Here is a 20,230-nt window from a genome sequence, read left to right as displayed (position 1 = left end):
GAACAGGTTCACAAAGAGTTTGAGAGGTGTTATTAAAAATCTAAATGCAGACATGTTTGTTCTTAACAAATAAGAGGTACATGTACTGTATGTGTGTAATTTCAGAGCTTTCATGAATATTACACACAGTGCATATTGCTAAGCAAGCATCTATTTCATACTCAATACATGTCTTCATTGATATTACCTGCATGCAAAATACAGTAACTTTTCACCGTACAGTGACAAAAAGAAGAAGAACCTGGATCTGTGATAACATTTTCAAAATAGTAAAATGAAATGTGTGATCCCTAGTGAAAAAAAAAAAAACCTTCACCGAAATGTATTTAAAATACATTTATTTCATAATAAGTATACTACAAATCCATTACCATATTTACTGACATATCGCTTGAGACTTACTGATGTAAATCTTATAACAAAACTTTATTTGGAGTGCTTCTTTATTGCACAATGCACATGTCTTAATATTGAGCCTAAAATTAGTAAGAATAGTATGATCTCTGTATAATATCAGTCTTTAAATGCAAGATATTTAAAGTGTACCTAAAGTATACTTGCAACAGTTCCATTTTAGCACAATCAAATATAATACGTATATATATTTAGTTGGACCTCAGCACCATTTCCGGGTACAAAATGAGTTTAGCAGACTTTAAGTACTGGTGTATCAATTTTGTACAATTGCAAGGTATTTATGTGCACAGTGTACTTATCAAATTTAAAATACATTTTTGCATATTTACTTTTCACGAGGGATATGATAACGGTTTCTGCGAGCGTGCTTTAGTGTATGGTTCTTTCTAATGAGTCTGTGCTCTGTGCTCTCTCGCAGGTGAAAAGCCGCACCAGTGCAGCATCTGCTGGCGTTCGTTCTCGCTGAAGGATTATCTCATCAAACACATGGTTACACACACAGGAGTCCGAGCGTACCAGTGCAGCATCTGCAACAAACGCTTCACCCAGAAGAGCTCCCTCAACGTCCACATGCGCTTGCACCGCGGAGAGAAGTCCTACGAGTGCTACATCTGCAAGAAGAAGTTCTCCCACAAGACCCTGCTGGAGCGCCACATGGCCCTGCACAGCACCGGGACCGGGGTCTCCGGGGTCTCCGGGGTCAGTGCCGCAGGAAGCGTCGGAGGCCCCGTGTCCATCCCAGTCCCGATTGCCGTTCCCGAGCCGGGAGCGGGAGTGGTGGCCCTGGCCATGCCGGTGGGAGGGGGCGGAGCCGGGGGCGGAGTCGTGAGCACCGGAGTGGGCGTGGCTGCGGAAGCAAGCTGCCAGGAGGGGACCACCTACATGTGCTCCGTGTGCCCTGTCAAGTTTGACCAAATCGAGCACTTCAATGACCACATGCGCAAGCATGTCTCCGACGGATAAGTACAAACTTACGTAAACATGAAAAAGAATTAAATGATAAAGAAAACGGCACTAGATTTTTTTTTTTTTTTTTTCTTATATTGGGGCATGAAGAGTAATGAGTATAGACACTGGCACATTAAGTTTTCTAGAAAAAAAAGAAGCGTTTAATTTCTTTTCTTTCTTTTTTTTTTTTTTTTTTTGTCCTTGCTATTCTTAAAGAATAAAAAAAAGATGGTGGCCTTAAGGCTGTGTAGTTGGATAATGATCCACTGGCTGGATCCATACTACTGGCCTCTAAATGTATGCTTTCCTTAAATACTGATTTATGTGTTGAACACTACCGAAAGGCCTGCGAAAGAACACACAAGAAAAAAAAATTCACATGCTCGCACACACTCTGGCATACGCAAACACAAATACACATACCCATGCATGCACTCACACGCACAAACTACTTATACACACTTATATATGGTAGAGGTATTTTGTACGTATGTGTATTTGTGCATGTGAGCGTGCGTGTGCACAAAAATAAACATTGCAGTGAATTTTTTAAACTTGTAGATCTTTTCCCATGTAGACCGTATTGGACACTATAAGCGTCCAAGCTTACTGTGGTATAGATTATTAAAAAAAAAAAAAAACATTGAAAAAAAAAAAAAAACATTTGGCTCTAGATTCATTCTAAAATATTGATGGTCACATGTTTGCCTTTTTACATGCGATAAGAACAGGAGAGTTGTTCAATTTGACACTGGGTTTTTATTTATTATTATGGCATTGAGGGATTATGATGTTGATGTTGTCAAGGTACAAGCCAGTTTTACAAACTGTACTAAAATGGGAATTTTCGAGTGGCTTGATGGATGAATGAATGATTATTACGATTATGACATATTTTTCTTTTCTCCCGCCACACTTTTTTAATGGTTCAGGTCAAGTTTACAAAACAAAGAAACAAAAAAAAGTTTATCGATGACAGTATTCGAGCAAAAACTTTGAATGCCGTTAACAATTTCCAATTCGTTTCGCATACACTGCCACAAAGAAGACGACTGTTAGTTGACCTCTTCCGCTTCAAAACGAAATGTGATATAAAGTGTTTCATTTGCTCCATGGTTCTGGTTTTTTTTTTGAAGTGAAAAAAAAAAGAGGCAGATTTAAGTATGCAAACAGGCCCAGAATCCAAGTTAATTGCTGCTCCTCACATGCTCACTTTGAGACTGTTATCAGCTGTAGAATCCAACGTTATGTGGATACTTCTCTAATTATTAGTAGTTCTCAGTGAACATGGGAAACGTTAAGCTATTTGGAGCCGTGGGCTAGATTAGATCAAAAGTGAACTGGACAGAAATAACCTCCTAAAATGCGTAAAAATGATGTATTTCCTGTTAGCGGCGACTACTGTGACTCAGTTGTTTGGGCCGGTGGGGTGACTAAAATGCACTACTCCTGTTCCTTAAGCCCCACCTAGTGGCTCAAACAGCCGTCCTTGTTTTTTGCCTGATTGGAAATGCAAGAGAGAAGGGGAAGGATATAGGCAACAGAAAAAGACAAAACAGAAACATCTACTGAACCACAATAAAATAAACACGGTCATTGTTCTTTAATATACCACAGCTCTCCAAACAATAAGAAACATTCCCAGTTTTACCGATATCTAGACATTGTGTGTGTATTTCGGAAGTGAGTTCGGAAGGTTGTATTTTTGGTGTTACGTCACTCGGAAGCTCTGTGTTCATATTTGGCTTTGTTATACACGTATTTTATGGATATAAAAGACTCATTTGCCGTGCAACTGCAATCAGGCAATTTTGCTCACTTATCTGAGTAGATACACCTTTGAAGTGTCGTTAAAATGATGACAAAATGTATCAATCAGTTTATTTCGACTTTTTTCCATTTTGGAATTTGGTCGCGTAAGTTGTAGGTTTGAAATACAGTGCTACTTTGCACATTTACTTCAAAATCCTGTGCTTAAACATTGAATTGTTTTACTTAAGAAATTAAATTCTATGATTTTTTTTCTCTTTTTTTTCATTGTTTATAAAGGAAATATCTTTTCTTAAAAGCTTGATAAGAGGACTGCATTGTTTTCTTGCATATATGTTGCACTGCTTAAACCAATAAGTGCACTACTGTTACCAGAGATGTTCTAGTTTTTAGAGATAATCTTTTTTTTTTTTTCTTTTTTTTATTATCAAATATTTGGTTCTATAGTTCACTTGTGTTTGAGTAGCTTTTTTTTATTTTTATTAGATGATTAAATTTTTCATGGCTTTGTTATCATCACTTGCTATTGTATTTACTTTGTGCTGTTTATGCAAGGTTTTTTTCTTCTTCTTCTTCTTCTTCTTCTTCTTCTTTATTTATATTTAAAGCATTGTGAGCTTATCCCTGGTCAGATCCTAATGATGTATTGCTTACACCACTTCCATCCCTTCCCACATCCCGATGCAGTTAATTCATTGAAGCAAATGCTCGGTTTTCTTCTCATTCATACCAAACTAAAAAAAACAAAAACAAACATTAAAAAAAAAATCCATAAAACCACAAAACCACATTTTAAAAAAAATTGTAGTGTGTGCCTAAATATATGATAAATGTCTTTTAGAACAAGTAAGTTTCTACGAGAGGGTCGTTGTGCAAAGCTTTTAGTGCTGTCTAGGGATCAAGCACATTTATGTATGTGTTTGTATGAGCATGTGTGTGCAACATGTTTGTGTGTGTGTGTGTGTGTGTGTGTGTGTGTATAATCCTCTGGTATGTCTCTATGTGTGTGCTGTACAATTTGTGACGCCTGAACTGTAGGGCTTCCTTTGCAATATGCAGTACAGGTACGGCAACAGTGACAACATGTAGTTTTACACACTTAGGAGTGCATTTGGTAACTTTCTCAAGAACAATCATTACTATATTCCCTACAATAAATAACACGAGGAGGAAGGTGGTGATGCTGTTAAGGCCCTTGCTTTATTCTGAATGATATGACCTGGCCTGACCCAGCGCCGTCCCGGTGAACGACAACACGCCTGTTGAATATTCTGTATCGTGCTGTGAGACCAAACACCGCTTTTTATGCTGCAAAGCTTGGCCGCGGGCTGTCCTGTATCGGTCTGAGGTGTTGCCTTAGACTAGCGTGCGTGTTTGTGGAGGGTTTTGTGCGAAGCTTGCCGCGCCGTGATGAGTAGCCAAACTAGAGACATGTTCTGTTGGTTGCATTTGGCCTTTCGTTGGATAATCAAGGAGATTTTGGGCGGTGAGCCCTGTCTCCTCCATTTGTAGTTTTCTCGGTTCTCAATTGTTGATGTCGCCCATAGCAACAGTCCATATGAATTTCGAACACACCAGAGCATACCAACCTAAACATGAACATTTCCACCATTGAAACACCTAATGAGTGCTACTAGAGAGCAGATAAATCAATATCACTTCCAAATGATAAGCTATATTGTTCAAATAGCATCTGTCGGGTGGGAGGGGATTTACATTGGCCATCAGCTGTGTCTTTAAGGATAGCCTTAATCATGTTTGAATCAAGCAACCAAATGCAATATTGCTTGTGAAGGTGCTGTTGCAATTTCTTGCGCTTATTTTACACGTGGAAAGGGCAGAGAACGGAAGGGGACAGAAAAGCAACCTTGCAATACAGTATTGGACGATTGTCTAGTGATGGTTATGAAGGACGTATACGTCGTATAGCTACATGCAAATGGCTGATTTCTCTTCTCATCGTGGTGGTATAGGCTCATAACCATGCATGGAGGCAACAGTCGCCGGTCCTCGTATCAGGCTTCATATATTAAAGCCGTCTCATCTCGCTTGTGTTGGAGTGCCATGAGGCTTTAATGTCCGATATTACTGTTACTCCGTGTTTGTTCATATGTAAAAAGCGAAAAGCAACAACTACGACGACGACAACGAAAAAAAATAGTTTTATCTCACAGAGACTTTGTTTAGCCGAAATTGTGTAGTTTGTGAAAGTGTAATAATCCGCACGAAAATATTCCGACACAATTCAGATGCTTAAACGTCATGGTCGTCGATCCATTGCATCTAGACTGGACACCGTTCTCGTGGGCTCTAAAAAGCACTATGACGATCACTTCTATGGCTAGTTCAGATAGACTTTTTACATTACTTACAGTATATATTTACAGTTCATAAATGTAGAGTTAGCTTTTATTTTTGTTTCTGCTTAAAATGGTAATTTTACAATACATATGAATTTTCTTCAGTGTACAGTATAGATACAGCGTTCTCTTTGCTATTACAGTAAGTCTTCTTTTCTCCTTGCTTTTTAACAAAGGTACATTTAAAAAAAAATAAAAAAAAATCTTAATTTATAAATAATATCTATTCCTAGAGTATAGGCTTGTGGGCACAGAAAAGACCTTGGAAAACATCACCAATATTTATGTAGGAGCAGAAGATGTTTTGCTCGCTTGACAGAGTGAATATTAGTCGGAACGGCCGAACGACCGGTTTTATTGTACGCTCAGAGTTTTTCCGTAACATGCAAAATATATTGTGCATCCTGTAATAATACTAAGTGGATTTGACGATCTAATGCTTCAGTCGGTCAAATTCAGCCCATTTTTTTCCCATCTCCATTTTTTTAACGGTCAGATTCAATAATCTATCTTTCATCTCGCAGTTTTTCCTTCTTCTAACACACAAAGACGTGATATTCTCTACTACACGATGGTCAAAATAATTCAAAACAAGAGTATCCATGTGTTCATCAGCATCTACAACAGATAGTACTGTAACCAAAACAACACCTAACACTGTACATGTGGATTTTTACAATGCCTCTCCTTTGTAGAAGAAAAAAAAAAATGATGAAGTGCCTCTTTTTACAGCTCCAAGCTTAATAAAGCTCACAATAATACTGTTATTTTTATTCTGTAATAATAATACAGTAAAAACAAAACAATATTCACTGCCTAAAATGAAACACACTCACACACACCCATATTTATCAATTTTCAGACAGATCCCTCTATGAGGCAAGTATGAGGATTACCAGCAATAATAATCACAAAATAGATCTGAAATGTCACAAAAAGACTTTGACTTGTAACATTCAAGGACCACTAATAAGTAAGGGAGTTTTATTGTGTTTTAACCCCTGAAATCACCAAAATGAAGCTTATTTTTTACTACAATATACAGTGTTATATTGTGTCCAAAGTTCCCCTGTTAAAGTTAACTGAAATTCATTTTTCTATCCAAACCTGCCTTTCTAAGTTTAGGATTACACGTCGCGTATTTTAAATGCCCTGTTGAAAAAGTCTGCGTTTTCGATATGCAGTTTATTAGACATTTATGTATGTGAACGAAACAAGCAAACAACAACGTAAAAAAAAAAGAAAAAAAAAGAAGATCGTTCTTCCTTTCTATTTCCTCTTCTTCCTCTCTTCTCTTAGATGCTGAATTTGCTTGAGATGACATCTTTCCTTTCGAAGATGTTAATGCTATATGCTTTTGAGCAGTTGTTGTTCTACATAATCAACATAATATTGTGTACACCGTAATCAATATTGCAATGGTTTATGTGAAAAGAGGTCATTGTTGTTCTGTGATTTTGCCAGATTTTACAGACTAGTCTGTAAACTGAAACTAGAGTATAGAGACGCAGTCAAAGCGAACTGTTTTTTGAAGAATATAACAGAGTAAATGAGAACCGTTTTAATCTTTGTAGTCGGTAGACAACCATATCATACGTTCAATACCAAATTTATTTTTATTTTTGATTTCTTTTGCCAGAGGTTGAATATGTAAGCATGCTTGTGATAACACACTTTTCTAACACTTCTCTTTCCGCGTTACAGCTCTGAATGGTATTCACTATTGATTATATGATATTCTTCTGCTTGTATCATAGGCTCAAATCCAAAGACAAAGCATTTACTCTATTTATGATGACAGAGTTTGTTCGTTCGTTTGTTTGTTTTTCAGAAACAATAGAAAATTATACATATATTTACAGGACAAAGTACAATACAGATTTTAACAGAAGCAAGCAAACATAAAATATCTTTAGATAAATCATATATATATATGTGTGTGTGTATATATATATATATATGAAATTTCAGATACAGATACTGCAGTTTCTTAGCTAATCACACAAGGCGTACTTTTAGTATTAATGCTGACTACACAACTGTAACACGTGACATGCACGACTCCCACTTTTTACTGGAAAACGCAAGTGTGCTCATGTCATTTGCATGTTTTCTTGGCCTCTGAAACCTGGGATTTCATCTCCTATTGTGAGCCTAGTTGGGATTTGGATTCGGGGTAGTTTGAATGCCACCCACAGTTTTCAGCAAGGCCACTCAGTGGATTGTATTTAAGGGCCTGCAAGGAATGTAGTGAGGGCCGGACAGATGCTGGTGCTTGTGCTGGGCTTTTCTTAACTGTGCGCTACGTGTTTTGTGCTTTCTCTATCTTCCACAACCGCTGTATACATGGAAAGGAATCAGTCTGTCATGGAAAGGAATCAAAGGTTGATTTATGACCTCAGTTCATCAGTAACATTAGGTGTTTGTATAATACTAGCATTTTTAATCAAATTATTAATCAACTAATCGGTCGATGTAACAGAGTTTGTTCTGCAACTACAATGCCTGCGGTCGTAATGAAGATTTCCTAAAACTAATACATTTTATATCAATTATTACAGGTGGAATATAATCTGATGTTGGACCAAAGTCAAGAATAAATTTTTACGCATTTCTAAACTTCCCCCATATGCCCACAAAAAATGTTTTCAGATAATTTCATGACAAGAAATATTGACGTCAAATTTGTGATTATTGACGTTCATTTATACTGTCGTTAATGTATTAAATAAAAGGTTTCTAATGTTTCTCATATGTTTTTGTAAACCAAAAAATTTAATGTATTCTCAATAATGATTTGGAGAACCAATTTTAATTCTACTTCCCTAAATGAAAAGTGTTCCACCTTAATTAAAATTTAGAATTTTGGATGGAGGAATTGAATTGGCATTATTAAAGGTACACCATGTGACTGTTGGCCCTCTAGCGGTTAAAAACAAAAATGCATGCATTTTGCAGAAGAACATTGTTTTGGTTGTGCTTCGGCTCTGCGTGACTGCAGATGAATATAGTTATCCTACTGCTCATAAAACATTCACTATAGGCTTAAGAGATTTAACCAGTTTAGATAGAAAGGATCTCAAGCTGACTAGAATACGTTACCCTAGCTTTACACATTAATAGACACGCTACTTCATTGAGAATAAATTCCATGTCAGCGCTACAACAACCATAATGAAATGATCCTTCACAATAGATGATGCTTTACAATCAACTCTATTAGAGAGACACATATGGCAATTTATCTGTTCAATAAAATACCTTACTCACCTGTTGAGTAATACAAACGCAATCTCCGCATCGCTTTCACAACATTTCAAACCCCTCAGTTCTCGTCATTTATGTTGATTCTTGTTTTATTACGAGCTCTGTTTGCCAGCAGACTCTCCTCTGTTCGGTGTTATTTTGTAACACACGTGATTCTCCGAAGGTTGGAGATTTAGCGACTCCATGTCACACTTTCTCGCTCGTTGTGAAACTAACCTTTGCCACTCACACACCAGACACGCGTTCTCTATTTACGGATACGACGAGACACTCACGGGCGAATGACGCATGTACGCAATTTCCCATGAAAACCATCCCGACGGGTCTAAAATATATAAACTCTTATAATATGTTCACCATAGTGAATCAGAGTAACACAAAACACATTTTGGAAGAAAAAATTATGATGTATTTTGAAGAAAACAAAAAAAATTACTTAGTGTACCTTTAAAGTCTGACAACACTGCTGTTACTGGTGACCTGGGATGGGGATTTTGTTTACTCCTTTAACAAGTGCCATTTTGGGCAGCATTAGTTTTCTGAAACATTGATACAATTTGACTTCTCTATTAATTCCTACAGACTGTTTGTGGAAGGTGATACAGCTTTGTGGGTGGACAGAAACAGAGGAGAATGTGACACTGTAACGTTCAGCCAATTAGGTTGAGATTACAAATTTTAAAATGGGGTCAGATTTTACTGTGTGAGGAATTGGGTGTTAAAAGAATGAGACAAAACTGAGGTTAAGAACGGTGTATCCACAATCTTCACAAGAGACTTTAAAACAACACTATAAAACCAGGAAAACTCAGGCTGTTAAAAGCATAGAGTCCATCGCACCATACCATAAAACAGTCCATAAAAATCCTTGTGTGTTGAAGCGTCCCAATGTGAGCGTCCACCAGTGTACATACAGTCCGAAAGCAGTGATAATTCAAAAGCTTGAAGTGGTGTCTGGAAAGGTGTGTCCGCAAGCGCGAACTCCACACTCCAGAAAAGTGATTGGTATCTAGTGTGCCCCTGTTTGTTTCTCTTTACACAAGTGCAGTTCCTGCTTCCTATCATGTGATCCCTCAACCACACATTTCTTAAAGACATACACGCTTAAAATGTTAAGAGGAATAAAATGGACTAAGAAACACGCAGTCCAATTAAAACTCTATACTCGTACGGAATAGAGCAGTAAAACAGTGTCACGACACAACATGTTGATTTATTGAGATTTAGGCAGATCGTTCCTGACATTCAGTAATTAGTCATACTAAATAAGCGCTTTTATGTTTTTGGTAGAAACTACTTTCAGCTACACTTTCAACTATGATTTACACATAATCTCTATACAAGTACCGTAATGGGAAACAGCAAATGTAGGCATATTTACATGTATTCCTTTGGTAGATGCCTTTTTGATACACAACTAGTGCATATAGTTTAGTGTAGCAAACAGATAGATAATATACTTAGCTCTGTAATAATAATGACCCATTTCATGGAATCTTCTTCACCCAGTTTTTTCACACGGATTTCAGTCCGGTAGAAAAGCAAATATTATTAACTTGCATGTATGTTGAATGTTTGGATTCGGTGCCCATTTGATTTAGTCTGTTTCCAAATGAATTTCGACTGACCCACAGTGGATGCTTGCTTGGACTTTAGACACTACTCATTTGATAAGCACTTATATCTGATCCTTCTAATACCATTCTTCTCTGTAATCTTGATCTGAGTTTAATGTAGAACTGAGGAACCGTCATAACACCCTTAAACACTCCTCTAAAATGTCTAAAGTGCGATTTTCACCTTCATTTAATGTACTGGTTAGCTTAAGAAATATAAAACATAACAACCACAAAAAATGCGATTAAAGCCCTGACGTTATTCTGTTATCAGTGAAATTTGAACGTTTTTCGGACATTAATATGGAAATGCTGCAATACAACTGCTCATTTGAAGGTGTATGTTTGGGGCCACTCATTTTCTCTCTCCTTTTTGTTCATTTTTTTTTTTTTTTTCAAATACATCATGTCAATGAGAAAATATTTTATTTGAAAAAGGCTTTTGGAATCTTTTGCATGATATAATAATTTTGGCATAGTTCACTTGTTTGTTTGTTTTCTTTATTCTTTTATTTGAATGTTTTAACCTTTGTTTTTAACCATTCTTATTGTACCAAATGTGCTATTGCTTGAGCAACACAAAGCAAACAAATTAAATATCCAAAGCTCGTAAAGTCGAATTTGAACGCAATTCATTAAATTAGCAATTTTTGGCTATTAAGTCTGAAAAAAGGATATTGTATATCCACAATATAGACCATGCAGGTCTGATAGGTTTCTGTTAACACCAAAGAATTATATGTCAATTTCAACAACAGAAACTGAGAAAAAAATCCAGAAATTTGGTCATGCTTGTGAAATATGTGCATCATATTCATTGTGTGCTCTGATAACACTGTTGATGGGCAGAAAAATACCCTTTTTTGATTCCATGGAGACTCCTTTAAATAGTTTTACCCAATTTTTGATATGTCAAAGTGAATTATTTCCTAATATCTTTAGCTTCAGCAACATGAAACAAACATCTAACATGAAAGCAATTGCACTGACGCGAGATAAATTGATTTTCATCCTGTTTTTCTTTCTTCCTTATTTCAGCTGCTCCGCTTCGTGCAATGGATGTTAAGATTCACTCGTTATTTGTCAGCATGGACCAAGCGTTTGATTTGTTGTGTTTGCACATACGTTTGTTTAAGAGGTTAATTTACCAAAAAATTGGCCTTTATAAAACAGCTCTATAGCGAAATTTCCAGCAGTGAATTTTTTTCAACCTTAAATTAGATATGAAATCCAATGAATAATATATTATGGAAACACATGAGACATTAGTACCGCCGTTTTATCTTCAAGGACCAAATTCCCATTTTTCTTTGTAACATATTGTGATATCATGTAATCGATGTAAAAGAAGGTGTAATGTGAATATTTGGATGGAAACGCTCATATCATAGTAGGATATTACCCCTTGACAAATAGACAATGTAGTATCATGACATGGGATACTTCACTAGCTTATATCTACTGCCATATTTAGATTTGTGCTGTTTTGTGCTGTTTAGGTGACTACGTTAGATCCTAGCTGATTTAAAAATCAACGTTTTCAAAAAGATTTGGTATTTTTCACAGTTTGAAGCCATATCTTAAGCCTTGTTTTATTCTTGCACTAGCACATAATTTATTTTCACAAACTTCATGATCTTTTTTTTTCTCACAAGTTTATATTGAAACATTCAAACTGAGCAAAATGTGGAGCTGTTGTAGTAAAGGTATTAAACATTTTACAGTATTCAAACAACCTTAAAATTAAAATCTGCGGTTGTCCTTTTCATTTGTGTTTGTCCAATTACTATTATTATTGTATGAGAAATTAGTTTGCTTTATGATACCTGCTGTTTAGAGATATAGAATAAGGTTTGCGTGCGTGTGCGTGTGTGTGTGTGTGCGTGTGTGTGTGTGTGTGTGTGTGTGCGTACAAGGCCATTTTATTTTATTTTTATATGTCAAACACTGGACTAGAATAACTTTGTTTTTAAATTTGTGAGACATTATTTGTGCGACGTCAGTCGAGCCAAGTCAAATTCTGATTTGATTTGATTTGAATAGGGCTTTCACGAACACAACGCAGCACGGTGCACAGGATTGTTCCAGCCAAACACACTCAGTTTGTTCAGATACACAGGGTTGTCTACACTCAACTGTCTCTCTAATGAATTTGACCCCATTTTTTATAATCCCCCTAATACCATAGAGATCTATTTCCTTTCCCCTCCCCACAAAATTCCAAGAAAATGTAAGAATGTTAAAGAAAGCAATCGCATGAGACGATATCAAAAGGCAAACCACTGAGAGAAACCACTAAACATACAGTAAACCACAGTTGATCCCTGTAGCAATCCGCATTGACTTAAACCCAAATACCACTTCTCAAACCAGAAAAGAATTTTGCACTAAAGTTATTCTTGGTCTTCTTCGATAAATAGCAATAGAACACCGAACATAAACGTGAACCAACCGTGTAAAACGACAAAAAGCTTTCTGTGCTCTTAAATTATGCTGTTTTGTTAAAGGAAAAAAGGTGTGTTTTGCATTATTTGTTTATAGAGATACAACAGTGAAGATGTGTGATGATGATGATGATGCTGAGGCTGTAAAGTTAAAGAAAACCCGTATAACATGTCCAAGTTGTAGGTACATTAAATAAAATGAAATGCTTCCTGATTCCTCTTGTGATCGTTTTCACCTTTTTTTTTTTACAAGGAAAAGAAGAAGTGGAGAAGGCAGACTGTCCCAGAAACATGAAGACGTGTGTGTTTGTGTGTGTGTGTGTGTGTGTGTGTGTGTGTGTGTGTTCCAACACTAATGAAATATTTACAGGGGAATATTCCAGCCTGATCTCACGGCAATTTGTACGAATTCTACGAGGTGGCAAATTCGTACGACCTCACTCGTTTTTGCTAAATTGTACATATTTTACGAATTGTCCAATTCGTATGAATTCATAAACCTAAACTACCCATCGCGTTGGTTTAGACAAATCGTACAAATTCGTACGAATTAGCCACCTTTTTATCGCTCGTACGAATTCGTACGAGTTGGTCGTGAGATAGCGTTGAATATTCATACAGGCCTGGAGAGATCTGCGAGGCCTTAAATCGAGCGCAAACATATATACTTACTGCTTCTCGTTCCTAAATGAGTTGTTTCTAAAGCATTTGTCCGTACTGCCATGTTTCTGGGACTTCATTTTCTCGTAGATCAAAAGGCATGGTCCGGGTTCAACCTACGAACAGGAACGGTTCTTTTCTGACGGCACACGCAAAATCGACCTAAATCTTCATATTATCCGTAAAGGGAGAACGTGTGATTGAAGCTGGTTTCGATGGATAATGACGTCTAGCAATCGTGAATATATAGTGATGGTTTCTGGAAATAGTGGCTTTCCTGTTAAAACTGCTTTGTGGTGTTGCTGAGTTCGTCTCAATATGATGCGTGTTAGAGGAAGCATAAGTATGTGCCTTCATGTAATCTTCTCGGTGAGCTTGTTTTTAAGAAGCTGAAGCCAGCCAGTTGTGTTTGCACTAAAACCAAATTGCTTTTGTGATGTTGGTTGTTTTGAGCAAGCTTGTCGCGTCACTTTAGCAGTATGCATGAGGGTCGGTTCTAGGGAGGGAGCTTGTGTCTTTTGACTTCTAAACTAGTGCAGCTTAGCAAATCCCTGGAATAAAAGCTCTGTTTCGTTTTCGATCACGTCATCGCGTCTCGATGTTCCATGTTTAAAAGAAGCACCAAACGCGCATACAAACATACCATGCGATATTTAACATGTCTGTGGAAAAGCCTGTCACACATTTCTCTGAATCAGTGGGAGTGCATGAGTTCATGAGGTCGCCTCGAGACTATTGGTCATGTTATTATTGGTTTGTGTTGCATTTGTAATTTATTTTTCTTTTGTTTATTGAAACCTAAAAAAGGCCTACATGCTTTTCAGTCTTACAAATGCACCTTATTCTTACCTGTCTGGAACGGACAGGCTTTGTAATATCTCTAATTTAGCACCTTACTACACAGCATGATTTCACTTTATGCCGGTTTTGCTATACTTCCATGCATATGATTTGAAAGAAAAAATAAACCTTATATATTTTGTGAAAATATTTAAAGGGATGTGCCAAAGTTTGGAGGCGATCTCCCTTGTTTGTATGTTTATTATTCCTTTTTTTTTTTTCTTTTCCTTCCGCTTCAGTTATTTCAGTGGTATCTCATGTAACCTTTCTTACAAATGTGTTTAGAAAAAAAAAATATTTCAGCAAACAGTATCATTACTTGCCATTTTACAGTAAGCCCTGTATTTTCACGTATATTTACCAGTGATGTGTATTTGTTATTAAACAGAAAATAGCCGTAAAAGCTTCATTATGTTACATAATATTGTGACTTTTTTCGAAAAACTGTGAAGACTTGCATATACTTTATACAGAAGTATTAAGCCTTAATGCAAAAGACTAAAAAAAAAAGAGTGGAAGAATAACTGATTGTTGCAAAGTAAGGATGATTTTTTTGTAAATGTTACCAGCACCTTTTTTGTAATTTTCACTCTCTGAGGTATTGTAAGTTCACTCTGTTTGTGAAGTTTGAATATGAAGGAATAAAAAAAATAGTACTTTCCTGTACATTAAAGGATGGGATGATTTGTGTTTTTATTTCTGGACCTGTGGCTGTATTATAGAAACATAAATAGATCCCCTGGAGGATTTTGTGCAAATATCAATGTCCATATATCAGCCAAAGAAAAAACAACTATAAGTAATAATCTTAAGTGAGATTTCATTTGTGTATTTCATCATCTACATAATCTTTTTGCAGAAAATAATAGAGAAAATAAGCAGAATAGCCTGCGATGGAGAATAATCAGTCAAGAGTGCCATCAGAAAGTTCATCGGAAGAAGGAAGACATGCAGAACATGAAACCGGTCAGTTCAGTTATATATTAAAGGGATAGTTCACCCTAAAATGAACATTTTCTCATGTCATTCCAAACCCGTAAGACTTTCGTTCATCAGCAGAACACAAATGAAGATCTTTTTGATGAAATCTGAGAGCTTTCTGTCCCTCCATTGACAGCTACGCAACTACCACTTTGACGCTTCAAAAACTTCATAAAGAGATCGTGAAACTAATCCATATTGAGCGGTTTAGTCCAAATATTCTGAAGAGACTCGATCGCTTTATATGATGAACAGATTGAATTTAGGCTTTTATTCAAATTTAAATATTCATCAACTCACACATCAGTGGTAAACAGAAGTTCAAGCATGTTCGCTTGATGTGCGAGAACCAATGAGGTTCATTCTCGTGTTACGCATCACGTTTGAGCTTCAGCAAGAACCAATGAGGTTCATTCTCATTGTTCGCTGATCAATGTTTATATGTGAATGAAAGCCTAAATTAAATATGTTCATCATATAAAGCGATCGAGTCTCGTAAGAAAATTTGGACTAAACCGCTCAATTCGTATGGATTAGTTTTATGATCTCTTTGTGAACTTTCTGAAGCGTCAAAGTGGTAGTTGCGTAGCTGTCAATGGAGGGACAGAAAGCTCAAAGATTTCATCAGAAAGTTATTCATTTGTGTTCTGAAGATGAACGAAAGTCTTACAGGTTTGGAATGACATGAGGGCGAGTAAATACGAAAGACTTTTCATTTTTGGCCGAACTGTCCCTTTAAGAACATCTTGTCAAGAAAGGCAGTAAGTTTTTAGTAGTAAAGAGAAAATGGCATTACTGTATACGTGACTGCAGGGCAAGAAGATTCTACAAGTCTTACAGTCCCATTTACAATATTGACCATACAGTCGATTAAGGCCCGTTCACACCAAGGACGATAACTATAAAGATAACGATAAAGATATAATTCTAAAAATCGTTCTCCATATTAAAGAATAACAGAGTTCACACCACAACTATAACGATAAAGATATGAGGAACGATATCGTTGGGATCACTTTCAGAACGATTTTTTTCAGCTGTCAAACGATAAAACACTGACAGTCAATCAGAATCCATTCTAATTTAAAGGTCTCGCGCATTTAAAATGGGGCGCGCGCGCGTGCTTAGAATAAAAAGACCGTTATCGTTTTGTTGGTGTGGACGCACATATAGTTATCTTTGTCTTTATCTTTATAGTTATCGTGCTTGGTGTGAACGGGCCTACTCAGAAACCATCATGCCTTTATTTGTACACACTGAACACTATAGATCAGTGGTTCTCTCAACCGGGGGCCGGGGCCTCAAGATGACTTCAAAGGATTAAAAAGAAGACAAAACAAGCATTAAAATAAGCTAAAACAACTTAAAAAACCAAGATCACCCCCTCAAAACATTTATTTGTTTCATTTTACAAGTGTGATTTGTAGACCTGGAAAACATTTCATAAAATAACTCCTTATCCAGTAAATCATAAATAACTGAAAAAGGTCAAGGGGCCTTTGAATATTGTTGTGGGCTTGTAGTCAAAAAGACAGATCCACTACGGTGGATATTTCAGGAATGTTGGATTTTATGTCATCTTGGTTGGGTAATGTAAATGTGTTGCCTAATGTGACAGCTGTAACCTTTCATTCAAATGGATTTAGGACACACGTTCCTGGGTAAACATATTTTGCTGATCCTGGAACAACATTCCAGTCCAAAAATAAACCATAAACCTAACCCTACCCATAAACCTAACCCTACCCATAAACCTAACTCTACCCATAAACCTAACTAACTCTACCCATAAACCTAACTCTACCCATAAGTTACCCCTGAAATCCTGAGGGAAATGACGGTGAATAGCTGGTGATAAGCCTAAACTTGACATAAACTGTAAACTTGTTCCTCAACTCTGATTGGTTGATTTGAATGTTGTTCCAGGGACAAAGATGTCGATGCAGGAGCATGTTGGTGAAATCAGGTTCTGAATAGTTTGTCAAAGTTTGCACTAACGCATGTGATTTATGGAAGGGATAGTTCAAACAAAAATGACAATTCTGTCATCATTTATTCACTCTCATGTCATTCCAGATCTGCATGACTTTATTCTGCTGAACTAAAAAAAAGTAACTGATGATAAAATGAATTTTTTTTCTGTGAACTATCCCTTTAAATATATTTATCACTGTTAGAGCGTGCAACTAATTTACAAGATAACTGATCAGCTCTATTCTGTGATTTAAAAAAAAAAACTTGAAAACTTCAGGGCTGATTCAAGCTGATCATTTGCCGCAGCAAGAGTGTTTATCTCTCTCTCACACACACACACACACACACACACACACACACACACACACACACACTCTCTCTCTATGAGGCGCCACGTAGGATTTAAATCAAACTTCGCTTATCAATACATACATAACACACGTGCATATTCACCTATAAATTACACGCATATACATGTTTGGATGTTCAAAATACATATATGAAATACACGTGCACACTAATATGAAATCCATACCAATACATATTATGTTAGTCATGAATGCACACACTGGGAATAACTTGCATATACATATAAACTTGACGCACACATACACCTATAAATACTCGCATATACATATAAACTTCTATGCATATACACCTATAAACACTCGCACATACACAAACTTGATGCGCGCATACACATCCATAAAACACTCGCGCATGTACAAAATAAAACGTGGATGCATGCTTTAGTTGTGTATATATGCGAGTGATTTCATATGTGGATGTGCGTGAACTTTTCAGTGCAAACGGAAGGCATTTCTACTCTCTCTCTCTCTCTCTCACACACACACACACTATTATGGCAAGCCGTTTTAACTTTTATTCATTTCCAGGATATGAATCCTTGATATCAACAATTCAATTTTCACTAGTTAAAATTATAATTCTTGATATCAGGAATAATGTTTCTACTAGTAACAATGGCAATTTTTGATATCAGGAATTACATTTCAACTAGTAAAAATGTTCATTCTTGATGTCAACAATTTAATTTTAACTAGTAAAAACTATAATTCTTGATATTAACAATTGAATTTCAACTAGTAAAAACTATAATTCTTGATATTAACTATTTATATCCTGGGAATGGCAATAGGCAAGCCGTTTTGACTTTTAATCATTCGCAGGATATGAATTCTTGATATCAACAACTAAATTTTCACTAGTTAAAATGATAGTTATTGATATCAGGAATTAGATTTCTACTAGTAACAATGGCTATTTTTGATATCAGGAATTACATTTCCACTAGTAACAATGCTAATTCTTGATATCAGCATTTACATTTTCACTAGTTAAAATGATAATTCTTGATATCAACAATTGAATTTCAACTAGTAAAAACTATAATTGTTGATATCTGTAATTGTATTTTCACTAGTGAAATGTCACCATAGGCTGCCATTCAAAATCAATTGTTGATATCAAGAATTGATTTCTTACTAGTTAAAATTCCAGTTTCACATATCAGAAATACAATTCTTACTAGTAAAAACCTTTATTTTTGATATCAAGAATTCAATTGTCACTAGTTGAAATGTCTATTCTTGATATCAACAATTTAATTGCTACTAGTAACAATGTTCCTTTTTGATATCAAGAATTCCATTTTCACTAGTGACAATGTTAATTTCTGATATCATGAATGTGATTGTTACTAGTAAGAAAGCCATTTTAGATATCTGAAATTATATTGATATCAGAAATACATTTTCAGATATCAAAAATGAACATTGTTACTAGTAGCAATTCAATTGTTGATATCAAGAATAGACATTTCAACTAGTGACAATTGAATTATTGATATCAGTAATTGCCATTTTTACTAGTAACAATGTAATTCTTGATATCAACAATTATATTTCTACTAGTAAGAAATCAATTCTTGATATCAACAATTGATTTTGAATGGCAGCCTATGGTGACATTTCACTAGTGAAAATACAATTGTTGATATCAACAATTAAATTGTTGATATCAACAATTACATTTTTGATATCAACAATTACATTTTTGATATCAAGAATTGAATTGTTGATATCAAGAATTGAATTGTTGATATCAAGAATTTAATTGTTGATATCAAGAATTTAATTGTTGATATCAACAATTCATATCCTACATGTGTTTTAAATGTTAAAAGGGCGACTAAACTATTACAGATATCAAAAATGTATTTCTTACTAGTTAAAATTCTGAATACACATATCAGAAATACAATTCTTACTAGTAAAAACCTTTATTTTTGATATCAAGAATTCAGTTGTCTATGGCAAGCCGTTTTAACTTTTATTCATTTCCGGGATATGAATTGTTGATATCAAGAATTACATTTTTGATATCAACAATTACATTTTTTGATATCAAAAATGTAATTGTTGATATCAAGAATTCAATTGTTGATATCAACAATTCAATTCTTGATATCAACAATTTAATTCTTGATATCAAAAATATAATTCTTGATATCAACAATTGAATTCTTGATATCAACAATTGTATTTTCACTAGTGAAATGTCACCATAGGCTGCCATTCAAAATCAATTGTTGATATCAAGAACTGATTTCTTACTAGTAGAAATATAATTGTTGATATCAAGAATTACATTGTTACTAGTAAAAATGGCAATTACTGATATCAATAATTCAATTGTCACTAGTTGAAATGTCTATTCTTGATATCAACAATTTAATTGCTACTAGTAACAATGTTAATTTTTGATATCTGAAAATGTATTTCTGATATCAATATTATTTCAGATATCTAAAATGGCTTTCTTACTAGTAACAATCACATTCATGATATCAGAAATTAACATTGTCACTAGTGAAAATGGAATTATTGATATCAAAAATGAACATTGTTACTAGTAGCAATTCAATTGTTGA

At 35.4% G+C, this 20,230-nt stretch overlaps 1 protein-coding gene across 9 annotated transcripts in view; it reads left to right on the top strand.

Annotated features, from left to right (window-relative positions):
• The window catches only part of zbtb20 (zinc finger and BTB domain containing 20), a 71,681-nt gene extending 56,684 nt beyond the window's left edge, over positions 1–14,997 (top strand). For 7 of the 9 annotated variants that reach the window (XM_081364944.1, XM_081364946.1, XM_081364949.1 and 4 more), the window contains one exon: positions 836–14,991. In XM_081364944.1, the coding sequence (XP_081221070.1) occupies positions 836–1,380 (545 nt within the window). In that variant the 3' untranslated portion in view covers positions 1,381–14,991. Of the gene's footprint in view, positions 1–835 lie in introns of all 9 variants that reach the window. The other 2 variants (XM_081364950.1, XM_081364951.1) reach the window with 2 other exon arrangements.
• The last annotated feature ends 5,233 nt before the right edge of the window (positions 14,998–20,230 follow it).

The sequence above is a fragment of the Scardinius erythrophthalmus genome, assembly GCF_964197995.2.
Source record: "Scardinius erythrophthalmus genome assembly, chromosome: 5".
In the NCBI taxonomy this organism is placed as follows: domain Eukaryota; kingdom Metazoa; phylum Chordata; class Actinopteri; order Cypriniformes; family Leuciscidae; genus Scardinius; species Scardinius erythrophthalmus.
The sequence above is the reverse complement of the archived record's forward strand: the minus strand, read 5'-3'. Positions and strand labels throughout refer to the sequence as shown.